This window comes from Podarcis erhardii (assembly GCF_964252035.2).
Source record: "Podarcis erhardii genome assembly, chromosome: 1".
In the NCBI taxonomy this organism is placed as follows: Eukaryota; Metazoa; Chordata; class Lepidosauria; order Squamata; family Lacertidae; genus Podarcis; species Podarcis erhardii.
Window position 1 is genome coordinate 107,618,193 of NC_138497.1, and position 26,127 is coordinate 107,644,319.

At 42.1% G+C, this 26,127-nt stretch overlaps 1 protein-coding gene across 2 annotated transcripts in view; it reads right to left on the reverse strand.

Annotated features, from left to right (window-relative positions):
- Positions 1–875: 875 nt before the first annotated feature.
- ACVR1 (activin A receptor type 1) overlaps positions 876–26,127 on the reverse strand; it is an 81,132-nt gene continuing 55,880 nt past the window's right edge. For both annotated transcript variants that reach the window (XM_081872297.1, XM_081872298.1), the window contains exons 5-10: positions 23,801–23,900; positions 22,065–22,211; positions 20,276–20,551; positions 18,098–18,295; positions 3,772–3,902; positions 876–2,640 (exon numbers count right to left, since the gene is read on the reverse strand). In XM_081872297.1, the coding sequence (XP_081728423.1) occupies positions 2,506–2,640; positions 3,772–3,902; positions 18,098–18,295; positions 20,276–20,551; positions 22,065–22,211; positions 23,801–23,900 (987 nt within the window). In that variant the 3' untranslated portion in view covers positions 876–2,505. The remainder of the gene's footprint in view (positions 2,641–3,771; positions 3,903–18,097; positions 18,296–20,275; positions 20,552–22,064; positions 22,212–23,800; positions 23,901–26,127) is intronic.

Genomic DNA, 26,127 nt, shown 5'->3' on the forward strand with positions numbered 1-26,127 from the left:
GCTTTCATACTGTTAAAAGAGGACCTCATCATTAAGAAGAGATTCACAAATTAGGTTATTTCAAATTAACCATACAAATGGTAAAAGAACTAGAAGTTTGCTTTTTAAATATAGATAGGCAGTCTGGCCCACCCACCAACACATGGAAAAGTTCACTCTGATTAACCAGACAGGAGGAGATTTTTTTTCTCTTCTCTCGACCCGCCCCCAGTTTCCTTACCATCATTTATTTATTTTTAGTAGGATGAAACTTTTTGTGGCAAGCCATCATTCTCCAAGCAAATACCAAACTTCATCTCAACACCCTGGAAACCTTAGGGACAAATGCATCCAAACACAGACTCTTCCCAGCATTTCTTCGCAACGTGTGACCAGATCATATTACCGATTCAGTTTCCAGCCCAGCAAATCATGGCACACCTAACCCCGTCTCAGAAGAGGGGCCATGGTTTGCAGCCAGTGTTAGACATGCTCAGAGTAGACCCGCTGAAACTAAGAACATGACTGAGTTCCATCAAGTTCAATGGGTCCAACTCTAAGAAGAACCGAGTTGGAAACAACCCCATATCCTCCCGCCCCCTGTATTCAGTGACAGGCGCAGCAGTGTTCCATAGAGCAAAGGCGCACAAATCAAAGCTCTTACAACGCTTCTCCCAAAAGAGCTTTCGTAAAGCAATCTGAAGGAGAACGGGGGAAATGGAAGCTACAACAGGGCCCTGTCTCGTTTGGAACAAAGTCCATTCAGCTCGTTTCCTAAGCTTGAGGCATCGTGCTGGTTTAACGGTTGTTAGGACAGCCACTTACATTCAGCATCCATCATTTTCTCTATGAGGGCTCCACAGGGAGAACAGCTACACAGTTATAAGGCAAGGCACTCAGATCAAAACTCTTTACTCAGGAAACTCAAGATTATTATTTTTTAAAAAACAAAAAACACCACGGTCAGAACAGCATGATCTGATTTGTTCATACATCATCACACAATAATTTGTGTCCTTGCAAGGTCATTGCTCCAGCACAGACCCCACCTCCCCAACAACAACTGCCCGGCATCCCAACATCAGCATCACCTTTATGAAGCATCTCTCTGGTGTTTTTCAGTGGCGTTCTGTCCTACACCACCAGTTTGTTGACACTGCTTCTGACTTGCAGAAACAGCAAAGGCAGGGAGAAGATAATCAGTAGATATACGCTGGTGATGCAAAACTTTACGGCGTTTACCTCGAACCACAAGAGGCACTAACAGAACGAGGGGACATTTTCTTTCCATTTGACTTGAAAATATTCTATGTCATTTATACAAATAACTGCTAAATACAAAAAAAGGAAGTAAAATTTAAAAAATAGCTTTCTCCCCGCCCCGGTAGAGTTCATATGCACATTACGTATATAGCTTAGAAGAAGAAAAATGCACTTTCCCATAATACGATCCATGGCCTACCATTCTGCCATTTTCTTCTGCTGCTCCCCTTTCTCTAGGAACAATAAGGTACTAGATGTGGCATCATTTGGATAATGGCTTTATATTTAAGAGAGAGATATATATCTATATAATATTTATATATAAATGTTCCGCTTATTTTGAACTGAAAAATATATGTTACAGACCACACGCATATAAAATGTGAAGCACTTTAAAAAAGGTGATTAAAGTGTATAACTGATAATACGGGGGGGGGCAGGGAGAAGGACCATTTCAGGTCATACCGTATTAAACCTCCCCCCCCCCAAAAAAAAATACGTCTGTAAGAAATAAATGATAGAAGCCACATAAAAATAAGCTTTTAACTATTCGCACTTTCCTCAGTATTTTAAAACTGTTAAGTGCACTAATAATAAATAAAAGTTCGCAGTTTCCATATAAACAATAATTCCTAGCGTCCAGCATTATTGTAAACGGTACACATATGTAAAATGCAGCTTTAAAATAATAATAAAAAGAGTCAGTTACAAGTTCAATTTCCCAAATTGGATTTCCCATTATTATTATTTTTTAAAAAAACATATCAACGAGTACAGGGCCAATCATATTTTTGGCAAGTCATGTCTTTCAAATTAAACCGTAACAGTGCAAGTAAGGAATGCAAGGAATCCCTAGTGCAATAAAGAGAAGCGCAGGCAATATTGCTGATTCGAATTGACCACTTCCACTTGGGAGCGAGACAAGGAGACACTTTCCTTTTTCTTTCTTTTCATGAAATAATAATAAAAAAAAGCCATGGTTTTAATGCCCCAGTTTTGTCTTAGGACTTCTCTTCTTTCCTTCCTTCCTTCCATAGGCCACCATAGATTCAGCATTAAGTCTTTACAGATTGGCCATTTGTAAAATACCATCGACAGTCACCAATTAAGGCTCACATGGGTCTATTTCCTTTTCAATGGCTGGTTAGGTAAACAACTCTGCCTCTGTTTGAAGCCACTTGTGGCCGGATCCTAGAGTTCATCAAGCCATTCTTCCATGCTGGACACAAGCCATGATGTCCTGTCAGCATCAGGTGTTGGTTATCAACAGTCAGCTTTGAGCTTATCTAAGGAATTGTCGATTTTGGTCAAAGTCTTTTTAATACGCAGCGCTGTTAATCTGGCTGATGGATTGTGGTACCAGCATTCTTTCATCAACTTGGCAAGGGAAGTTAACGTCTGAAAAGGAAAGGTAGATGGGTATTCAGATCAGATCAAGTTTTGAAACGCTGTCCATGCAAATCTCAGTAGACTTCAAGAATCTATAAAAGGTCATTTCAGACACCACACCAATCTGTAGTCCAAAGGTGGGGAACAACCAGTCCTGGGTCATTCTTGGCCTGCCAAGGGGTCCAAATGAACATGCAAAGCAGTTTTCTGCAAACCATACCCACCAACCAACCAACCAGGTGATGTGAGTGATTATGTCAGCTGATGGGCTAGAGGGCATGATTAATCTTGCATGGCTGGAAATCCCTGTTCCCAGCAGGAAATAGGCTCTTACAGGCAAGGCAGCAAGACTCAACCCCAGGGCATAGACAAATTCCGGCCCTCCAGATGTTTGGGACTACAATTCCCATCATCCCTGACCACTGCTCCTGTTAGCTAGGGATGATGGGAATTGTAGTCCCAGGCATCTGGAGGGCCGGAGTTTGCCTATGCCTGGACTAGGACATGAGATACCAGGGTTCAGAAACCTTAGCTGTGTGCACTATGTAGCCTCAAAGCACATTGTTTTCCTGCTGTAGCAGGGAAGGGGAGAGGGGAGGCAAAGCTTTGAGCAGTAGGCGGGCCAGCCCACCTGTCATTCTTGTGTCATACTGACATTGTCTGAGTGGCAGATGAGCACTCCCACACACCTGTCAAACATCACCTACAAGGCCAAAAAGGTTCCCACCCCCTTCTATAGTCATTGAAGCTTAACAATGATTTGGCATCACTATTACGTAGAGTTAGCCCCCACCCCACCCTGAGAAAAATAATAGCTGTTCTCAGGGCAAGGATTAATTTTTGTGACCATGCACCCCATGTCCCTTAAGCCGTGTCCCTTAAGAGTATACCCATTCTTAAGGGCACATACATTGCCTTTTAGGAATACACAAATGTTCTTCAACCTTGAGTTCTTAGATGTTACTGGACTACAACTGCCATCATGCCTGACCTCTGGCTAAGCTGACTGGAGATGATGGGAGTTGTAGCCCAATCACATATGGATCCCCAATGTTTAGGAACACAACAGCAGACGTCGTTTTGTTTTTTAAAGGATGATCTATAAGAAATATGGCAGGATGTGATGGGCTGGGCACTTACAGGATCTGAAAACCATCTGTTGGGAATGTTTGGCCTCTGCTGATCCACACAGACCACTTTTCTCATGTCTTCAAAGCTGGGGTCATTAGGCACTACGTCATAAAATGGAGGTTTGTAGTCTTCGACAATACCTAAGGCCAAAACACAACATAGATCCTGTAGTTGCATCGATACGTTTCAGAATCTTCATTAGCAAGACAAAGTTCAGTGCATTATTACATAGCACGGAGCCTTAGCCAAAGCTAAGTCCTTGTGACATCTCACCGATATTATGAAATGAATTTCTAATAGCACAATACAATCAAGACATTAATCAGCCAGTTCTCCCTGTGGGTTAGAATGCAGTTCCTTACTCTGCAAAGAAAAACATATGTACAGAAGGCAAATACAGTCACAAACAAGGCTGAAGTGTCTTGGTAAATAATCTGGAGACAGAGGGGAGGTGGGGGGGGGGAGAAAGAACACAAGAACTCAAGATTCCAGTACAGTACACATATGCTCCTAAATCCACACTAGACAACACAGGGCCTGTGGAGAGTCAGAATGGGATGGGGCAGTCATTTAGAAAACAATAGAATGAACCCCAGTTCTATGCCAGGCATCAGGCGTCCCTAAAAACCTGTTTAAAACCATCTTCCAAGTATCAAGATGAGTTTCATTGGTATGCTGGCAGCAAATACGAGATTTATTTTGCACTGTGTGATTCAACCATAAAATTAAACCAGGGTATCTTGGATACTACTTGGGAAACAAAAATAAAATGCCTACCTACAGTATTCCAATTTAAAAGCACCTTAGTTATTTTGAACCTCCTATGAGTAAGTCATTGTATGTCATACTATTAAGGAAAGAGAAAAAAAACTTGGCGATTAATCCAGGAAGGAATTCAGAAATGTCCCTTTGAGTGATATTTTGCTCCATCTACATTTAAGAAAACAGGCTAGACATGCAGACAGACAGACAGACATATTTTTTTAAAAAAATACTACTTTGTTTATTTGCTTCCAGGGATCCTTTGAAAGAAAGGACAGGATTGAGATTTATTATAGGGGGGAAATCAGTAACAACAGAGAAGAAATTAGCACATTGGATCATTCATTATATACTCTATATTGACAACTATTTGTTAACACAGTTCAGCAATAACGATTTGTGCATGTGTTAGGATTTCTTTTGTCTGTTTATAACTTGATGCTGAAAATTTTTGCCACTGAAAGAACATTCATTCGTATGTGGGGAAGGGGGGCACAAAGCTTTATTTCCCAATAAAACCTGGACATCTGGCAAATCTAGACTCACAAGGTTCTACCTGAGAATCAGAAAAAGTAGTAGAGGGAATGCTGATTAATATGATGATTTATATGCTGCCCGTCTGACTGAGTTGCCCCAGCCAATCTGCGCAGCTCCCAACAGAATATTAAAAACACAATAAAACATCAAATATTAAAAACATCAAACATTAAAACTTGCCCGAACAGGTTAATGATGTTCTTGCCCACCAAGACAACAAAATGACCTTCACACCTGTAACATCAGATGCTGTTGTAAATACACTTGACACTAATGCATAGAAATTTTCTTTTACGGTTAACCAAGTCTGCATTAATTCCTTCTAAATGCCTCTTCCTTCGCCAGCCTTTTGTATCTACTGCCTTACTGAAGAGTCCTTTGGGGACAATGGCTCGTCTATCATTTTTGACAAGTCCACAGGATAGGATAGGCAATACATGTAAATAAAATCCCCAAGAGTAGGGACCTGGCAAGAGCTGGTGGTGACCCCTGGTGTCCCCACCAGCAACTCCACCCAGCATTGCAGTGCACATACAACATAAGTCACGTTTCTGCCAGGTCAGTGAGGCCACATGTATCTATGCCAACACTCATATTCAGCTGCCAGCTGCACTAAGGCGCAAGGTTCATGGCATTTTTCTCTCCTTTTCACCAACTTCCCTTGCCCCTTAGGTTCACCTACGTATGCCAAATCCTCAGCCAAGAGAAGCCTCTCTTCCTGCTTCTGACTTGTTTATATAATAATAATAATTTTATTATTTACACCCCGCCAATCTATCTGGGTTGCAACACTTCTGACAGAAAATTGTAGAAATCTAGAAGGTACTCTAGATGGAGGGCACAAGGAGAAGGGGACGACAGAGGATGAGATGGTTGGCTAGTGTTCTCAAAGCTACCAGCATGAGTCTGACCAAACTGCGGGAGGCAGTGGAAGACAGAAGTGCCTGGCGTGCTCTGGTCCATGGGGTCACGAAGAGTCGGACACGACTAAACAACAACAGAAGGTACTCTCTTTAAAGCCTAGCGGTGATGTTCAGAAATTATTTCTGCATTTAATTTAGCTCATAAAAATCCTTACGTATTTATTTTAACTTCAATTGGCCACACATTAATCCCATTCTTGGGCATTCATGCTGGCATCTAAACTAATCCGCTTCTAGCTGTCCTTCCTTTCTCCTGATCAGAAAGACCTCCTAGCAGTGGTATTTTACCAGAGGGAGAAAAGGTACCCCTTTGCAAAGATGAGAAAATATGCCTGATTTTGCTAGTACGAGTGCTGACGACTGCTGAACAGATCACCAATTAATATGTTCCACAATGACTATCAAGATTATACCTCGATGCAGGCTTCAAGGAAGGAAACCAAGGCACAAAATGAACACTCAAACCCTTCAAGATCCTATTAAGTGAGATTGCTTCCAAACGACTCTTAAGGACCATCTATCTGCTTTTGGAGTTCCCTGACAACATCGAGGAACAGTGGACCAAGCTAAGAACATCCATTATTGCAGCCTGTGAACAAACTATTAGATACCAAACCAAGAAACACCAGGACAGGTTTGATGAGAATGACAGTGAGATTGAACGCATTATTGACAAGAAAAGGAAGGCCTTTCAGATCTGGCAAAGAGATAGAAACTGTGCCACTAAGAATAAAACTTATGCCAGCGCTAAGGCTGAGGTTCAAAGAAGAACCAGAGAACTAAAGAACACTTGGAGGGTAAAAAAAAGCTCAAGTAATCCAGCATTTAGCTGACACTCATGATGCACAGAGTTTCTTTAAAGCCACAATGACCATCTATGGGACAATAAATCATGGCATATGCCTCCTACACTCAAGAGATGGTACCACACTTCTAAATGATAAAGAAGCTATTGCACTGTGCTGGAAAGAACATTACCATCATCTCCTTAACCACAACTCCCCTGTAGCTGCTGAGGTCCCCTCACAAATTCCACAAAAACAAATTGGAGATGAGCTTGCAGAATCTCCAAATCTGGGAGAGTTGTGTACTGCTATTAACCAAATGAGAAACAACAAAGCCAGAGGATCTGATGGGATACCTCAAAGTGGGCAAAACTGAACTTACACAACTTCACAAGGTCATCGAAAATATGGGAGAGAGAGGGGAGATCCCAGCAGACTTTAGAGATGCCAAAATTATCACTCTCTCTATGGCCTTCAACACTGTAAATCATAATGACCTGTGGACTGTCCTTCTGAAAATCGGCTGCCCAGATAAAGTTGTGAACATCATTTGGCTCCTCCATGATAACATGGCAGCAACAATCGCAGATAACAACGGCTCTCAAAGTGGACCAGTCACAGTGGGATCAGGTGTTAAACAGGGTTGTGTTATTGCCCCAACTCTATTTATCATTTTCATTGCCATGATCCTACATTTTGTTGAAGGGAAACTCCCCACAGGAGTGGAAATCATACATTGAACAGATGGAAAGCTCTTTAATCTGAGTAGGCTGAAAGCAAAGAGTAAGATTACCATAACTTCCTTCATAGAGCTTCAGTATGCTGGTGACAACATAGTGTGTGCACACTCAGAGGATGACCTCCAAACCATCCTAAATATCTTCGCAGAAGCTAATGAAAAGCTTGGCCTTTTGTTCCTTTGAATGCAAGCGAGAGGCCTTGCGGGAATTCCCACCTGAACAAAATGTTGTTCTTCCTTAGTAGGTCAACCAAGTCACTGTAGTTGGTTCTAAGATCTAGTAGGTATTTTGGGATGTCTTTAAAAATTTCAATTCTCTCACTCCCAATCTCAAGTGCTTTCTGGTAATGTAGGCTCCGTATTTTATCTCTTTCTTCTTTTGATCTTAACGAAATTAAGCAGTCCCTCGCCCTGTTCTTCCTTTTGACCCTTCCCAGGCGAAAGGCACTCACTATCTTAATTTCTTCAGGGTCCAGGCCCCAGAAAGTCTCAAACTCCAATGTGAGGAACTCTATTAGTTCTCCTTCCTCTGTTTCTGGGACTGCTCTTATTCTCAGATTGGCCTGCTTTTCCTTAAGTTCAATCAAAGAGAATTGTGCCTTGTAGTCATCCAATCTTCTATTGATTGGCGGTATTTTTTCCTCTACCGCCAAAATCCTCTCTTTCGCTTCCTCTGCTGTCTGTTTTGTCTCCTTGGATTCCTGCAGTAGCCTGTCAATTGCCTGGGTGTTGGAGTTCACTTTCTGTCCCACGTCATTCACTTTTTGTCCAAGGTCTTTAATAGTTGAAGTATTTAAATCTATCTAGGCTGTCAAATTTTGTAAAGCTGAGAGGATCTTGTCCAATGTTGCAGAGTCTGATCCTACTGGTCCTGCTCCTTTAGCTTCTTCTCTTTCTGTGACTTGTGGGGCAGAAAGGCCTGTTAGAGATGGTCTTCTGTAATGTTGTTGTTGCTGTGTCAGCAATTGCTGCTGTTGTCTGGTTTTATATTTTATAGCTTTCTCTTGCGCCTTCTCCTGAGCCTTATCTTGTGATTTGTCTTGGTCCATTCCTGCGCCTCAAGGAGTCAAGGTCACTCACACAGTTCTCACAGCTCCCAGGTTTATTTCTCAGCAATAATGAAAAGACAGCTGCAGTGGAAAATCCCCAGCTATAACACAAAGTACCTCTAGGGGAGCAGAGTAGCAAAATGTTTCATGGATGGCCACTATAAAACAGTATCTTCATAAGTATATTGATGTTACACAGATAGCAACAGTTACAAGCTCAAATAGTCCCAAAAAGTTGCCATTCTTTTGCAGAGGTCTGCTGTAATAATTACAATGTGCATTCAGAGTGACCTTTCAATTACTTAAGGCAGACCGAAGTCAAAGATTGAGTGGTGGGTTCTATCCCCCCCTTTCCTTTGGGGGGGGGGGGGCTCTTCTGTCAGGCAATGAGATTTAGCTCTTTATAATAAGTCAATTTCTATGGTTCCAGCTCCTTTGTCCCTTGCTTTTAGGCTGTCTACAGGTCGGCAAAGCGGGCTTCCTGTTTAAACTTTGCCGATTTCAGGTTCAAATTCAAGATCAAAGTCCAGGATCAAAGTGTCAAAGTCAAAGTCAAATTCCTAGTTTACTTGTTTTAAGTCCTTTCCTTTGATCCTTTCAAAATTCCCCCGGTCTTACTCACGGGTAGATGTTTCAGTTCGATGTTCACAGGAAAAAGGTCAGCGCTCTCCGGCAACTGCTATGCAGCTTCACTCCACAGAAGTAGCGATCGACTCCCAGCACAGCGCAACCCCGCTCTGCTCCGGAGCTCTTTACAGAGCTCCTTTGACAGTTCGGGGTGCGCTCCGCGTGCCCACTGAGTCCCATGGCCCCAGGCTTCTCCCGCCTGCGGGTTTTTTGAGGGTCCTCCGCTTCGCTGCAGCGGTGGACCCGATTTCTACAGAGCTTCTCCCTCCGGTTAGAGGGAATCCGCCATTGCCGATAGGCGCCGCCTCCGGATAAGATCGAAGGAAGATAAAGTGAGTTTCCTGAAAGACTTCGGTGAAGAACTACGAAGGGAGGCAAGAACAAAAGACTTGGAGGCACTAGGATTGGGACCACCTGACTTGGATAGGCACCCCCTGGGGTTGGATCGGCTAGAGAAAGAGACACAACCATCAGAAGAAGAACAACTTTTAGGAGCAGTCGGAGGAACTCTACAATAACCACAACATGTCTCTGCAGATGCTAACTTGGAACATTCGGGGTCTCAACTCCCCTAGCAAGAGGAAGAGAATTTTTCACATGTTAAAAAAGGAACAATTGGATTTGATTTGTTTACAAGAAACACATATAACTAGACTCCACAGGAAATTATTGATAAATAAGAGACTAGGTCAAGAATTTATCTCATCGGACAAAGTTAAAAAAAGAGGAGTTGTGATATACGCAAAAGAGAAACTGACACCAAAATTTCTTTTTAAAGATGAACATGGACGATTTATTGCAATTGAAATACAATTATATGGAGAAAAAGTATTAATAATTGGAGTCTATGCACCTAATGAGGGAAAATCAGACTTTTATAAGAAACTGCATGAGACGCTGCTGGACTACATGGACCAGAACATCATTTTGATGGGAGATATGAATGGAGTTGTGTCAACAAACATGGACAAATCTGAAAGACAGGTAGTCACAAAAGATGGAAGGCTACCAAAGACTTTTTTTGAATTGACAGACAATATGGACTTGATTGACATTTGGAGAACCAAGAACCCCCTAGGTAGAGAGGGGACCTTCTTCTCTGAAGCCAATATGACTTGGACAAGAATTGACCAAATCTGGATTACAAGAGGGATGGCACCTAAGATTCGGAAGGTGGAAATCTGCCCAAAAACTTGCTCCGACCATAATCCTGTGAAAATGGATATGAAATTAACACCGATTGGTTCCTTTAGATGGAGAATGAATGACACCTTATTTAGAGACTCTGAAACTATTAAGAAGGCCCAAAAAAATCATGAAAGATTATTTTGAAATAAATTTGAAGACAACTGTGGAAAAAAGAATAATCTGGGATGCGAGTAAAGCGGTTATGAGAGGTTTTCTGATCCAGCAAAATGCCTTAAAGAGGAGACTTCAAGAAGAAAGAAAGGGAAAGATTTGAGAGAAAATTGGAGAAGGAGAGAAGAGACTAAGGATTAAACCAAAGTCACAGGAGATCCTGCGAGAAATTAAACTATATCAGGCACAATATTTGAAATTGGTAAATCAGGACATAGAATGGAAGACAAAGAACTTTTGAATCGGCTAATAAGTGTGGAAGGCTGCTAGCATGGCAGCTGAAGAAAAGACAAAAATTAAATACTGTGACTAATATTGAAGTAAATGGAAGGAATGTACAAAACCCACAGGAGATTAAAGACTGTTTCCAGAGATATTTTAAACAATTGTATGCACAAGGGCCACAGAATGAGACCAAGATCGATGAATTTTTAGAAACAAATGGATTACAAAATATTTCCCAAGAGAACAAATTAATACTGAATGATAAAATTTCTGAAAAGGAGGTTGAAGGTGCCATTAAGAACCTGCAACTTGGCAAGTCTCCAGGCCCAGATGGGCTTTCCTCCAAATTTTATAAAGTAATGAAAGACTATTTAATTCAACCATTAATGGAGGTTTGCAATGAAATCATGGAGGGGAAAAGAGCGCCGGAGTCGTGGAAAGATGCTTATATCACGCTTATACCGAAAAATGAAGCAGAAAAGACACAGCTTAAGAACTACCGCCTCATATCCCTACTTAACGTGGATTATAAATTTTTTGCAGACATTTTAGCTAAAAGATTTTAAAAAGTTTTGGTAGGAATTATACATAAAGACCAAGCAGGCTTTCTTCCAGGTAGACATATGTCAAATAACACAAGGAACTTAATTGATATCTTGGAAAAACTACAAGTTAATATTAATACAAAAGCAGTATTGATATTTATTGATGCTGAGAAAGCCTTTGATAATATTTCTTGGAGTTTCATGAAGAAAAACCTGCAAGGGATGGGGGTGGGAGAAAGGTTTGGAAACGGTATAGGGGCGATTTATTCGGAACAAAAGGCAAAATTAATAGTGAACAATGCAGTTACAGAAGAAGTTAAGATAGAGAAAGGGACACGACAAGGCTGCCCAATTTCCCCTCTACTTTTTATTTCAGTCCTGGAGATATTGCTGAACATGATTAGAAGGGACCAACAGATTCAAGGTATACAGGTCGGAGCTAAACATTACAAACTAAAAGCCTATGCAGATGACCTAGTTTTGACATTACAGGAGCCAATCCCTAGTACTAGAAGAGCTTTGGAATTAATACAAGAGTTTGGTCAGGTGGCAGGGTTTAAACTTAATAAATTAAAAACTATGGTTTTAGAGAAGAATTTAACACAAATGGAGAAGGAAAGGTTTCAGGGAGAAACAGGTTTAACAGTGGTAAAAAAACAAAATACCTAGGGGTGAACATGACTTCAAAGAATGTTAATTTATTTAAAGACAACTATGAAAAGTGTTGGTCTGAAGTGAGAAAAGATCTTGAAATGTGGACAAACTTAAAGTTATCCTTGCTGGGTAGAATAGCAGTTATCAAAATGAATGTATTGCCAAGATTATTGTTTCTGTTTCAATCGTTACAGATAATTGACAAGATGGATTGTTTCAAGAAGTGGCAAAAAGAAATCTCTAGATTTGTCTGGCAGGGCAAAAAGCCCAGAATTAAATATAAAATTCTTACTGATGCGAAGGAGAGAGGGGGGTTTGCCCTGCCGGACTTTAAACTATATTATGAGGCGGCAGCTTTCTGCTGGCTGAAGGAATGGCTACTTCTTGAGAACACAGACATCCTTGATTTGGAAGGATATGATAATGCTTTTGGATGGCATGCATATTTGTGGTATGGTAAGGATAAAGTACAAAAGTCGTTCAAAAACCATATTGTCAGGAAAGCGTTGTTTAATGTCTGGGTCAGATATAAAGATCTTTTGGAGAATAAAACCCCAAGGTGGCTTTCTCCAATGGAGGCTAAAGCCTTGAAAAAACTTAATGGCTTCCAGGTGGAAAAATGGCTTCCAGGTGGAAAAATCGAAGTTGGAAACAGAATTGCTAGAACCCAGTGCTAAGGTACTGTCGAGAATGTATAACTTGCTGTTGAAATGGAATACTGAGGATGAAACGGTTAAATCTGCTATGATAAAATGGGCACAAGATATTGGTCATAACATTATGTTTGCTGACTGGGAACGGTTGTGGACCACCGGTTTGAAATTTACGGCATGTAATGCCTTAAGAGAGAATATTATGAAAATGATCTATAGGTGGTACATGACCCCAGTCAAGCTAGCAAAAATCTATCACTTGCCCGATAATAAATGTTGGAAATGTAAAGAAATGGAAGGAACTTTCTTTCACCTTTGGTGGGCCTGCCCAAGGATTAAGGCTTTCTGGGAAATGATCTATAATGAACTGAAAAAGGTATTTAAATATACTTTCTTAAAGAAACCAGAGGCCTTCCTCCTGGGCATGGTCAGCCAATTGGTGCCAAAAAGGATAGAACCTTTTTTATGTATGCTACTGCAGCAGCAAGAATACTCATCGCAAAACACTGGAAGACACAAGATCTACCCACCCTGGAAGAATGGCAGATACAAGTAATAGACTATATGGAACTGGCAGAAATGACCGGCAGAATCAGAGATCAAGGAGAAGAGTTGGTGGAAGAAGATTGGAAGAAGTTTAAAGCTTATCTACAAAAACATTGTAAAATTTATGAATGCTAAGGGCATTGTAAATGAAATGAAGGGGTTCTAGTGATTAAGATAAGTAAGAGTATAAAGGGAAGGATAAAGGATGAAAACAAATATGAATGAGCCTGCTGGGAAATTTTTTTAAAGTGGAATACAAGAAGGGAAGGCGGGAGGAAGTAAGGAAAATAAGGTTTTGAAGGTTATTAAAATGAAAAAGAGTTCTTTTTTTTACTTTTTTTCTTTTCTCTTTATGATTTCTTGTTTTTGTTTGTATTTTTGATGTTTGTTGTTTCTGTGTTTTTTGTGGATTGTTAATTTTCTGTAAAACTTAATAAAGCTTGGCCTTTCGCTCAGCATCCAAAAAACCAAAGTGCTGCACCAACAAGCACAAAACAACCCCTCTGCAGCAACACAAATCCAACTAAATGGTGTAATGTTGGAAAGTGTCAATCATTTCTCCTACCTGGGCAATTATCTTTCCACAAGGACCGACATTGATGACAAAATCCAGTACTGCCTGAGCTCGACAAGTGCAGCTTTCTCCCAACTGAAGTGCAGTGTGTTTGAGGACTGGGACATTCATAGGGATACCAAAATGCTTGTTTACAAAGCTATTGTACTATCAACCTTACTGTATGCTTGTGAAACATGGACCACTTATAAACACCATCTCCAACTCCTCGAAAGATTCCATCTCTGAAAATTTTAATATATCACTTGGGAAGACAGGCGAACTAATGCCAGTGTACTGGAAGAAGCAAAGTTCACCAGTGTAGAATCAATTATTCTTCAACATCAACTTCGTTGGACTGATCACGTTGTTCAGATGCCTAATTATCATCTTCCAAAGCAACTTCTCTATTCCAAACTTAAAAATGGAAAGCGTAATGCTGGTGGTCAACAAAAGAGGTTTAAAGACTCTCTTAAGGCAAATCTTTTAAAATGCAGTATTAAAGGTAAAGGGACCCCTAACCATTAGGTCCAGTCGTGACCGACTCTGGGGTTGCAGCGCTCATCTCGCTTTATTGGCCGAGGGAGCTGATGTACAGCTTCCGGGTCATGTGGCCAGCATGACTAAGCCGCTCCTGGCGAACCAGAGCAGCACACAGAAACGTCGTTTACCTTCCCACCAGAGTGGTACCTATTTATCTACTTGCACTTTGACGTGCTTTTGAACTGCTAGGTTGGCAGCAGCAGGGACCAGACAATGGGAGCTCACCCTATCGCAGGGATTCAAACCGCCGACCTTCCGATTGGCAAGTCCTACGCTCTGTGGTTTAACCCACAGCACCACCCGCGTCCCAAATGTAGTATAAACACTGGAAATTGGGAAACACTGGCCTGCGAGCACTCCAGTTGGAGGATAGCCGTTACCAAAGGTGTCATGGGCTTTGAAGATGCTCGAAACCTATGTCCCCACTGTGGAGGGACGTGCTGATCCAGAATTGGCCTCCACAGTCACTTACGGACTCACTGTGAAGACTGTGTTCATGGAAGACAATCTTACTCAGTTACGAGTGATCACTAAAGAAGAAGGAAGTGGCTTGGCAGGCAGATAAGGCCCATCAGACATGGGTTCACAATCCCCGCTAACAGAGACTTGCATTTATACAACTGAATATTCCTATGCATATTTTAAGCTTTCTTGTTTACTGTATTACAGTAGAAGAAGAAGCTGTTTGGCTTTTACTCCAATGTGTTTTTTTTGGTGTGTGTTTTTAAAAAATACAATTAACAAAGCCAAAGTTTTAAGGCTCCTATGGGGCTGCTTCTGGCACCAGACCTACTGAAGAAAGTCACCATAACCTCTGATCTACACTGTCATAACACTGTCATAATGAACCCTGCCATAGTTTCCTTCTATTCAACCAGAATAAAATGGATTATATTTAAAGAGAAATGTCTTTGAACTAATGAAATATAATCCATAAAACCAGTAATAAACAGAGAACTTAATGCTCAACAATTCTAACCTGTGTTGCAGGAGATGAGAGGATATGAATTCTAGTCCTGGTATGCTTAGATAGCGAGAAGGAACAAGAGGAGCTGACCCCTGGACTAAAAAGGCAGCAGCAGTCTGAGTGCCTCTTCTGAAGTTTCCAAAATCATGGTGGAAATTCTGGTTTGGTTTTGCTTTTAATAGATTGTTGTCTGTCACTTCCTCCCTGTCAGCAGTGTCCGCACCTCCAAGATGCCACAAATTGTTTCAGGGGTTCTTGATTCATTGGGATCCAATGCACACCCTAACTCAGGCATAGGCAAACTCGGCCCTCCAGATGTTTTGGGACTACAACTCCCATCATACCTAGCTAACATGACCAGCGGTCAGGGATGATGGGAGTTGTAGTCCCAAAACATCTGGAGGGCTGAGTTTGTCTATGCCTGCCCTAACTTCACCATGTTTCTGAGAAATCACTTGGAAACTTGAGAGTTCTGTATAGATAAACAATAGGTGATACAGTGTTTCTTTGATTTTGTTAGGCACAAAAGAAGACTGGTCATTTAACGGTTCTAGGAGGACCCATACCAATGTGAAATTCCCCCTTGTTCATTTCACACAACAGGTTCTGGCAGCAACTTCCAGGTGAATTTTGTCCTAGGTTCCACTCAATCCCTACTCACTCACCTTTCCGTGGGGGGAAAAATGAACCTTTTAAAGCCAAGGTGCTATTAAGGAACATGCAAAATGATGACTGGCTATACGTGACTACCATCAACCTTATGGCTACTTTTCTGGAAGCAAAGTATGGTCTGTCTGTCTGGAAGCAAAGTATGGTATGCTCTGAACGTCACCACCTTTCTGAAGATATGTAAGTCAGATCATTGCCCGGATAGGAGACCACTTGGGAAACAAATGTATGTTCCATAATGGAAGAAAGGTGGGATATGAATGTAAGAATAAACAATGGCCATCCAAGATTGACAGGTACTGTGTCAGCCACATATTCTCCATGTATTCCTCCCAGCTCACCAGGCTTGCTGCGCTGAGGCTTCCATTACCTCTTGAATGTCATGAGGTGCCCTGTATACCTTTGTTCTCTTTCCTCCATAAAAGCAAGGAAAGTGCTAGCTGAAAACAGGTACCATCTTCAGTGACAAATGGGGCTGCCTTGAGTTGGGAAGCCTGCTCTTTTGACTGGCAGAGGTGAATCTGGGTGGAAAACCACTGGTGCGCTTGTACAGACACAGGACAGAACATGAAACTAAGCAACTGAATGCGAAACAAACTGTACTGATTCCTGCATGTCTTGTAATATTTCCAAAGAAATGAGGAGAAACTGACCTATCACACACTTAAAAAACAGCAACTCTTGTTAGGAGAGAGAACGATCCCGTTTTCAGCTCCACAATACTTGGCTGCTACTTTAAAATAGGGGGAGGAAACTCACTCCTGCGGGCCAAATCCAGCCCTCCAAGCCTCTCTGATCAGCCCTCAAAACTCCACCGAAGCCATTCCCTTTCCCGAGGTCACTCTACTCACAAGATTTGCTCGGTGCTCTCCTTGAGTGCTTTTGTCCCTGGCAAGAACTGTGATCATGGCTCTTTCTTGCCTTGATAGAGGATGGAGAGGTGCAAGTGTAGAGAGGCCTCTGACTTTTCTGTAGCTGGAATGTGCCCAGCAGTACAAAGGAAGAGTCACATCCATTGCCTCTGGCATGTGGCTCCCAAGTTTACAACCCTCCAAGGGTTCCAAGAGCTAAGAAAGGTGATCACTGAAAGCTTATTACACACATCCGCAAAACAAAATGTCTGCCAATAAGCATGTAAGAATGATCCACATACTACTTTTGAACTTTCCAATAGGGTGCTGCTCCAATTGGTCTTAAAAATGTATTCTCACTTCTACCGATGCCTTAGGGTTCAGTACACTGTTTCTTTAAACAGCTTTACTTCAAAGAAATCCTGTGCCATATAGGTAATTGAGATTGTACATACACATTGTTTAAAATGCCACCGACCCAGTACTAGTGCTGATGCTACCAAAAAAAGAGAGAAAAAGCTGATGCTACCAAAAAGAAAAGAAAAGAGGAGTCTTCTCCATGGCAAATCCATCTCCATTATTCAGCTGTTAGGTCATGCCTCAGTAGGAGGGCAAAGCAGTCTTCCTTAAGCCATGTTGCTGTAGGGATGAATTCTCCCTGCCACAGGCATGGGATTCCATGAAACCCCAAGGGGATTTCCTTGCCTTACTTAGAGCTTGAGCAGTGAAATATTAATTATCAAGGAAAGTGTTTACCGACTGGGGCTGGTGAGAGATGTAGTCCGAAACATCTGGAAGAGTACCAGTTTTTCCCCTTACAGAACTTGCTGCCCACCTCCTGATCATTTAAGATACGCCTCGATGTGGTCCCATGTTTAAGTTTCATCTATAGAAACTGAATGAATGAATGAATGAATGAATGCTTAAACAGAGATGTTGTAAAGGCAAGTGGGGTAATTTGAACAGCTTTGACTCACTGTCATAAGCTGAGAAATCTGTTGTGATCTATGAGTTTCTTTATACCACCTCACTTTTTTTTTTAATGCAGTTGGCGGCGAACGTAATAAAGAACATTGGAATTTGACTTGGAATTCATAAAGTACCTACTTTCACACACGTACACAATTTGAAATAGTATATGGGGCAGGGTGGGGGGGCGAGAGGCATGTCAAGAAAAGTGGCAGCCCAAATCCTGCGAAGTAGGTAGGAGTTCAGTGCAATTTAAGGCGCAAATACCAGGAGAGAAAACTTGAAACCACTTACTACTAAGGAAGATACAAGAGATGTTTTCCACCTTTAGTGGCCAGTGGATTAATGCAACTAATTCTAGAAAGGAACAGATACTCACCATTGCTCACCATACGCCTGGCTACTTCCCAAAGGACCAGTCCAAATGCCCAGATATCAACCCGTTTGTAAGAGTCAAAGCAGTCAACTTGGATGGTTTCATCTAAGACTTCTGGCGCCATGTAGCGCTTGGTACCCACACGGGGGTTGTTTCCTACATCCAACTGATTGGTGCTTTGGGAGTGCATGACTGCGAGGCCTGTAATTGCAAACAGAAGAGCTGTGAAGTCAGTGTTGGTCTTTCAGCTTGAGGGGAGCCCACCTGTTACCATTGCCATATATTTTTCAGCTACAAAGTGCCATCGTGTCATGGTTTTGAACCTGAGACCTCCTGCATGGTAAGCACTGGGATATGGCCCTCTCCCCTATACCTACTCTAAGAGATTAGGAAGGCTTTTGTAAAGCAACTCTAAAAAACTCTAAAAAACAACAACAACAACCAGTCGTAGCAAATCTACGCAGCGACAACACAACACCACTAGACTAGTGTTTATGTGGTGGGAATATATTGTGGTCCAGCAGACTGAGTGCTACATAGCCATTATCCTGTTCACACATCTGCTGTAAGGGGGGTGGGGATAAATCTTAACTCCCAAGGTTCAAGGTGAGCTTTTGAGGAAATTGATGGAACCAAAAGTGCGGCGAAGGCTAACGCAAGGACTGCTGTGACCGTAAAAATGGGTCAAATCAAACAAACCTTCCAAAAATAAACCACAGATACATATGGTCACCAGAAAGTAAACACCTTAAAAAAAAATACAGTATGCAAACTACTCTACCCAGTTTGCATTCTGCTCCAACCACCAAATAGCTTAAAATTGAGATATATTACACTACAGCCTTCAAATAGCAGCAATTTTAAGTACGTAAACTAACAACCACCGAAAAACGAATGACAGTTTACAGTAAAGCAAAGGCCAGACAAACAGACCTTTCATGAGCCCATCCATCAATATAAATATTGCTGGGCAACATGGAGCACTTAAAAGTGAAAACATCTTTACTTTGTATCTCAGATATGCCAATTAAATCTTTGTTGAAGGGGACAACTGTATACAGTAACTAAGCAGCCCCATATAAATTCAAAGGGATTGCAAGATCCATGCATACAAAGTTTTCATAAAGATACAATCCTGCATGGGACAGGGTAATCCAATTGACAGGCTATCATTTGGGCAGTGCAAATAATATATCACACATAAGGTTCCTTGGCTTATTCATAGTTTAAAGTCTCCTGTCTAGATGTGGTGAATACGGGGATTGCCCTTCTGATAGGAGACATAAGAGATTCCATGCTGCATTTTCTTTTTTAATATTAAAACATTTATTCAAAGGTTACAATGAAGCTTTGTCCACTGCCATAGTATCACAGAATGATCACTCCAATCCTCAGTCCTACATGTGATAGTGCCAGTGCAAATCTGCAGTGCAGATGCTTCTATTACCCACAATCCTCATGACCTGGGGTGGTTTTGCTCCCATCTAATGAGCAGTGCAACATGGGAGGGCAAGGCAAGAGTGTGAGCATGACAATCCAAAAGCCAGGTTCATAGGCTCTCCTGCTTCTGCCTTAGAAGTGTCGTAAATCCCTGATGCCTCTATCCCAGAATGGCCAACCCACACTTTAATTTAAGCAGTAGGTGGCAGTGTTAAACTGGACCTGGAAGGTGTTGGGAAATATCAACCCCAGCAAGTCAGAACATCATCCCAAATGATAACAGGCTGGGCTCAAAGGAAGCTATAATCACAGTTGGACCCTTGTCCCAGAGCAGTACCAAGACTCTAAGCTGAAACCTAGAACCACACCTAAGGGCGATGGCAGCGGTAGCAAATACTCTAGCTGCTGTCTTGAAGAGAAAAAATCCTTCATTCATGATGCCACTGGTGGTTCTTCCCCTCCTGATTTTTTATTTACTCCAACACATATGTCTCTAAAACCATGTATGAAGGATATCCTTTACAGGGCTGTACAAACAACATCAGAAAATAGTATGCAGGATTCCGCAGACAGGAGTGAGACTTACAAAATGATGTGCGCCCTCTAGTGGATGAAGAACAATCCCCCCCCCCAAATCAACTCTTAAATCCAAATAAAGAAAGGTCCTCAAGAATTGCATCGGGTTATTTGAGGACTGCATATTTAAAATGCAAAAAAGAAGGAGAAGGGAAAACCACTCACCTAGGTCTGCTATGCAACACTGTCCGTTTTTCTTAACCAGGATATTTTTACTCTTCAAGTCTCGGTGAGCAATGGCTGGTTTCCCTTGGGTCCCAAATATCTCTATGTGCAAATGTGCAAGGCCACTAGCTATAGACAAGACTATCCGCAGGCAGCTCACTGTGTCGAGCGTCGTGAGTTGCAGATAGTCATACAAAGAACCCATCTCATGGTAGTGGGTGATTAGCCACAACTGAGTGCTGGAATTCCGAGAGGTCATATCTGAGGCAATAAACCCTGAAAGAAGGAGAAGAAACACCAGGTGAAAGATCAGGGGTTTCCTTCCCCTCACTATCTAAACTCTCTCCAGAATTAGGCCATGCAAGATGCAGGCTGCAGCGTCGTTTTCCTCAGTGTTAAATTCTAGCTTTCAAACCCACAATCTTAGCTTGTTGACTGAAAAGGCATAACAGTCTACAAAATGGCAACGCACATACAAGTCCCTTACTGTCAATAGTGGTACCTCGGGTTACATAAGCTTCAGGTTACATACGCTTCAGGTTACAGACTATGCTAACCCAGAAATAGTGCTTCAGGTTAAGAACTTTGCTTCAGGATGAGAACAGAAATCGTGCTCCGGCAGCGTGGCAGCAGCAGAAGGCCCCATTAGCTAAAGTGCTGCTTCAGGTTAAGAACAGTTTCAGGTTAAGTATGGACCTCTGGATCGAATTAAATACTTAACCCGAGGTACCACTGTACTCTGAACCCATGCCTACCAAGGCCTCAGCTGCACTACGCATTTAAAGCAGGATCACAGCTTCCTCCAAAGAATCCTGGGAGCTGTAGTTTGTTAAGGGTGCCACGAGTTGTTACTCCCCCTCACGGAACTACAGTCCTCAGAGTGGCTTAACAGTCAATCCTGCGTCCCAGGGAACTCTGAGAATTGTAGCTCCGTGAGGGGAAGAGGGGACTCTCAGTTCTCTTAACAAACTACAGCTCCCAGAATTCTCTGGGGGAAAGTATGGCTGATTAAAGTGGTACGCTACTGCTTTAAATGTATGGTCTCTTCTGTATGTACTCCATGGGGATAGGGAACCTCAGACCCACAGGGGCAAGCCACAAACCACAGCTCCTCTGAAGGACAAACCGCACAACAGCCTCATCCTTTGCGCTCCTCAAGTGGTTTCACCTGCCTGGAATGTGTCTTTAAAATGTGATACTTATTGCTTGCCTGGATGGACAGATACGATGCTAGTATATGTATGCACACATACATGGGGGGCATTTAGAAATTTTTGCATGGGTTGGAATGTACAACATTTAAGAACCGCATCAGTTGCTATGTCTCTGGTCCCAACCAAGCACCAGCATACAGTCCCTAGATGGTTGCCCATGACAGGATGAGGCTGGTGGGCTGGAAAATGTTCCCCATCTCTAGCAAATATAGTCTGTTTTTAACAGTCTGCTTCATCTTATCTGCAATGGAAATGTGTACTGAAATGACATAATGCTTAATACATAGGATTACACAGAGGTATACTTAAAAACATTTTTATCATGGTGCACATATGGTATTTGGCCGGTGGGGGAATCCTGCTCATGAGTATGGTTTTGCTAACAGAAAACCGAATGCAAGGATATATTTCTGTAGGAGTCAAGTTTTTCTTGATTAAGGTGGATAAAAACTTAGTTAAAAGGGGATGGAGAAAGCCTTGCACTACAGCGTTCAGCAGACTCAGGGTCCAGGTCTTTTTTAATGCTCCCCACGCCCTTATCTGTATACAAAAGCCATTAAGAAAATATCACTCACCTAAAATGTTTTCGTGTCTCAGCAACACAGTATTGTACAATTCCGTTTCCCTGAACCAGGACTTTTCATCTCGGGAAGAAAATATCTTTACTGCAACATTTTCTCCTTGCCACTGTCCTCTCCAGACCTCACCGTATCGACCTTTCCCTAGAACATGCAAACAGATACATGGGATTTGAGCAGCAGTCTTCATTAAGCAAATAGTAGGATGGTTCCAGGCTAGACCAGAGCAGAGACTTGAAACTAAATCAACATTTTAAGGCACTTTAAAAACAAACCGTTCATGGTGCTCAGGCTCCAAGGCAAGAGATTCTCACTTCAGGATGTAGTTGGGTGGAGAGGAAACATAGCAAGGACTTTGGCCAAATATTACCAATAACGGAAGTTTTAAGACCAACTTCAGAGGCACATGGCTCTGAGATCAATTTAGGCCTTTTTCGTGGTGGCCCCTCTTCTGTACAATTTCCTTCCAAGGGCTATATGGCTGACTCCTTTGGTTCAGAGGTTTACAGAAAGTGTTTTTTTTTAATACCCACTTGTTTTCCTTGGCTTTTAATGAAATGCTTCATTTTAGAGGCACTAATTGGGTGTTTTGTTTTGTTTTTCTTACAGGTGTTGATTGTATACAGTACATTTAAACCAGCTGTACCGTTGCAATTTTTATGTTTCTGTGTTTGTTTAACAAAACTGTGCAGCTTTAGGAAAGCTATAGGCTTGACAGCTAGCTCTGAAACATCTGAAATAAATAAATCCCTGGCTGTACTTCCCATATCTTTCTATTTCAGCAAGCAGGCACCAGCAGTTACTAAAGGCTTGGAGCACTGGGAATGCTGATATCAGTTCCACCAATACCCTGCCATAGGAACTTTGAAGATTCTGAGAACAGAGTCAGGTGCGTGTTAACTGTGTGGCTGCTTTTGGAAGTTGAATCTCATATGCCTTATATTCTTACCATCTGCCCACGGTACTGCCTACCCTCCAGGAGTTTACCAAGTGGAGCTGCCATCCCCATCCCCACCCACCCCCAGCCCTTGTACTGAAAATAATTCAACAGGTGAGGTCAAAGATTGGAAACTGTGGGCAAATGCATACACAGTACACACTCTACCACTGAGCAGGGGAGACTTCCAAACAGATTTACACATGAAAATAGCGTCGCCTGTTTGCCACGTAGGAAGTAAAAGACATAATAACAGTAATAATGCATTGATGTATGTGGTAAATGAAGGCGACACAGTAGAAGGGAGCAGTACGTGAGCTGGACACTGGGGACCCTGGGTTCAACCCAAGCAGACTAAAATAAGCTTAATTCAACACAGTGCCACCTGCTTTCCTTGGCAGCCTCACACAACTGACGCTGGTCTCTCGTTTCTTTACCTCGCCTTTGGCACATGTTCATCAGCAACAGGTGTAATCCAGGGTAACAGGACACACGACACCTTTGAGGCTCTTGGCGTTACACAGAAGGGACTTCCTGTCCAAAGATTCCACTCGCGACTCAATACAGACCAACCGCTTAACCATTTGGCCTCTCTTTGAAACACAGACACACCGTTTTTTAAAAAGTGCAATCCTATACGTCTCTATTCAGAAGTAAACCCTTTTTGAGTTTAATGGGACTTACTTCCAGGTAGATGTGTACAGGAATGCACCCTTCTCCACAGCACGCACTCATACGTGCACACAACACAGAGGAATCCTCAGGGCCCTGTCCCAGGTAGAATAAGATTACTAACCCACACACTCCAACAGCGTAATCTGCCGAGCCACCGTTCTTTGTACCAGGAAAGGAAGGCCAGAGCCACTGCCAGATGTACAGGTATGGTCCAACAAGTCCTGTGTGAAAAAGAAGACCACATATTTGGAACTAGAATTGAAATGGAACAGAAGTTGGCATTCTGCCACCTCCCTCCCTTCAATTCATTTATTGAAGGCATTTTTCTTCCATTTACATTGCACTCAGGGACCTATTTGTCTGCCGTTTGGAAGGCTTAATCCACTCTGCAATGGCCTCTGTACCTGTAAATTGCATCCACTTTGGCCCAAAGGGGAGGGAGGGATATAGCTGTTTTCCTAGTGAAAGGAGAGCACGTAGTTTTGTTTGTACAGAGCAGCTTGGAACACGAATTACAGATCAAATGTGAGAGAGCACGGAGTGACTCAGGAAAAAAATTGCAAATTAAAAAATGCACAGAAACAGATACAAGGTGGAGCTACAATTTGCTCCCTGGTTCTGCACCACGAAAGGGAACTCTTCCTGCTAGGGAACGGTAGGCTAATAATTCCAGACCTTCCAAAACAGTAATCTACATTACTTTGAAATTATAGTACAGTGGTGCCCCGCAAGAGGAACGCCTCGCAAGACGGAAAACCCGCTAGACGAAAGGGTTTTCCGTTTTGGAGGCGCTTCGCAAAACGAATTTCCCTATGGGCTTGCTTCGCAAGACGAAAATGTCTTGCGAGTTCCTGCGGGGTTTCCCCCCCTTTTTTCCCCCTTTTCCTAAGCCCTAAGCCGCTTATCAGCTGATCCGCTAAAAGCCGCTAAACCGCTAATAGCGCTAATCCGCTAAGCTGTCAATGGGCTTGCTTCGCAAGACGAAAAAACCGCTATACGAAGAGCCTCACGGAACGGATTAATTTGGTCTTGCGAGGCACCACTGTATAGTTGATATATATTTTAAAAGACATCAACCATCCAAACCAGTAAGAGGCTGAACTCCAGGGGTTACTGAAAACATATATGATGGGGGGAAAGTACATATAGGCTGTGTGAACACACGCTAACAGAAGACCCCTTCAGGGATTGCAATGAAGAGTTCAAGTAACACATGTGTGGGGCATTGGGGAGACAAGGACCCCAATTACCAACTATTAAGAGAGAAAGTGTTTGCAGCAGGGAGTCTTCAGTACAGGTTTTCCTGGGTTCTAAAAAGGCACAAGAAGCCTCCACTGGGAGAGCTCTGTCAGTACAGCATGAGACTCCCAATCTCAAGGTGGTGGGTTTGAGCCCACACTGGGCAAAACATTCCTGCGTTGCAGGGGGTTGGACTAGATGACCCTCGTGGTCCCTTCCAATTCCACAGTTCCATGATTCTATGAACATGCACAAGATGCAGAAGGTTCTCCAACACAGACCTTTGAAGGAGGACGCGGAGCAGAGCTTGGCACACTCACCCCCTGCTGGCCCCTCCTCCTCCTCAAGTGGGTTTTTTCTTCATTGTAATGCAAATCTTCATTGTAATGCCTGGAAGCTTTTGTGACTGGCTTAACGCAGAGATTACTGAAATGTAATCCCCTTCTAACTGTCTATTCAGGTTTTAATGCAGTTTATCACCCAATTTGGAGAACTGCTCCTACTCAGCAGAGTTTTATATAATTTATGCCACTGGGGAAAGGTGGGGGCGGACTGATGTTCCCTCTTGGTTGGGAAGCTCATCTTTTTATAACTAGTTTATTAGAACTGTGGCATTTTGGAGTGGTGACTTCATCAAAAGTGGGGGGGGGGGGAGAGAGAGAGAGAGAGATATGAAGTTCAATAAATACTGCTTTAATTAATAATTATAATTACATTATTATCATTATCATTATTTTTATTAGATTCACCCTTAAGTAAAAACACGTGTAAGAGTCCCTAAAAGGAATGCCACCCTTAGATACTGAACTTTTAATAGGATTTGATAGAGCAGTCAAAATATAACTGTTTACGGCTACATGCCTACGGACAGTGACCAAGGAATAAGTCCCATTTGACTCAACACAGCTTATCTCTGAAAATAAATATATAGGGTTAAAACTGTTAAAGCTCAAAGAGGTTACTGAAATTAGACTGCTTAGAAACTTCCTGTTTTGGACTTAAGCACTGAGTAGAAAACCTTTCTTAAAGCCACTCAGAATAACAAAATCTGTAAGTAAGTAAGTAAGTAAGTAAGTAAGTAAGTAAATAGTGTGTGAACATACCTTTGATACAGAGATATTGGCAAGTGCCATTAACTCAACAGGAAAAGGATTTGTATATTCTACTACAATCTTGTACAGTACTGAAAAATGCATTTTAAATCAATCA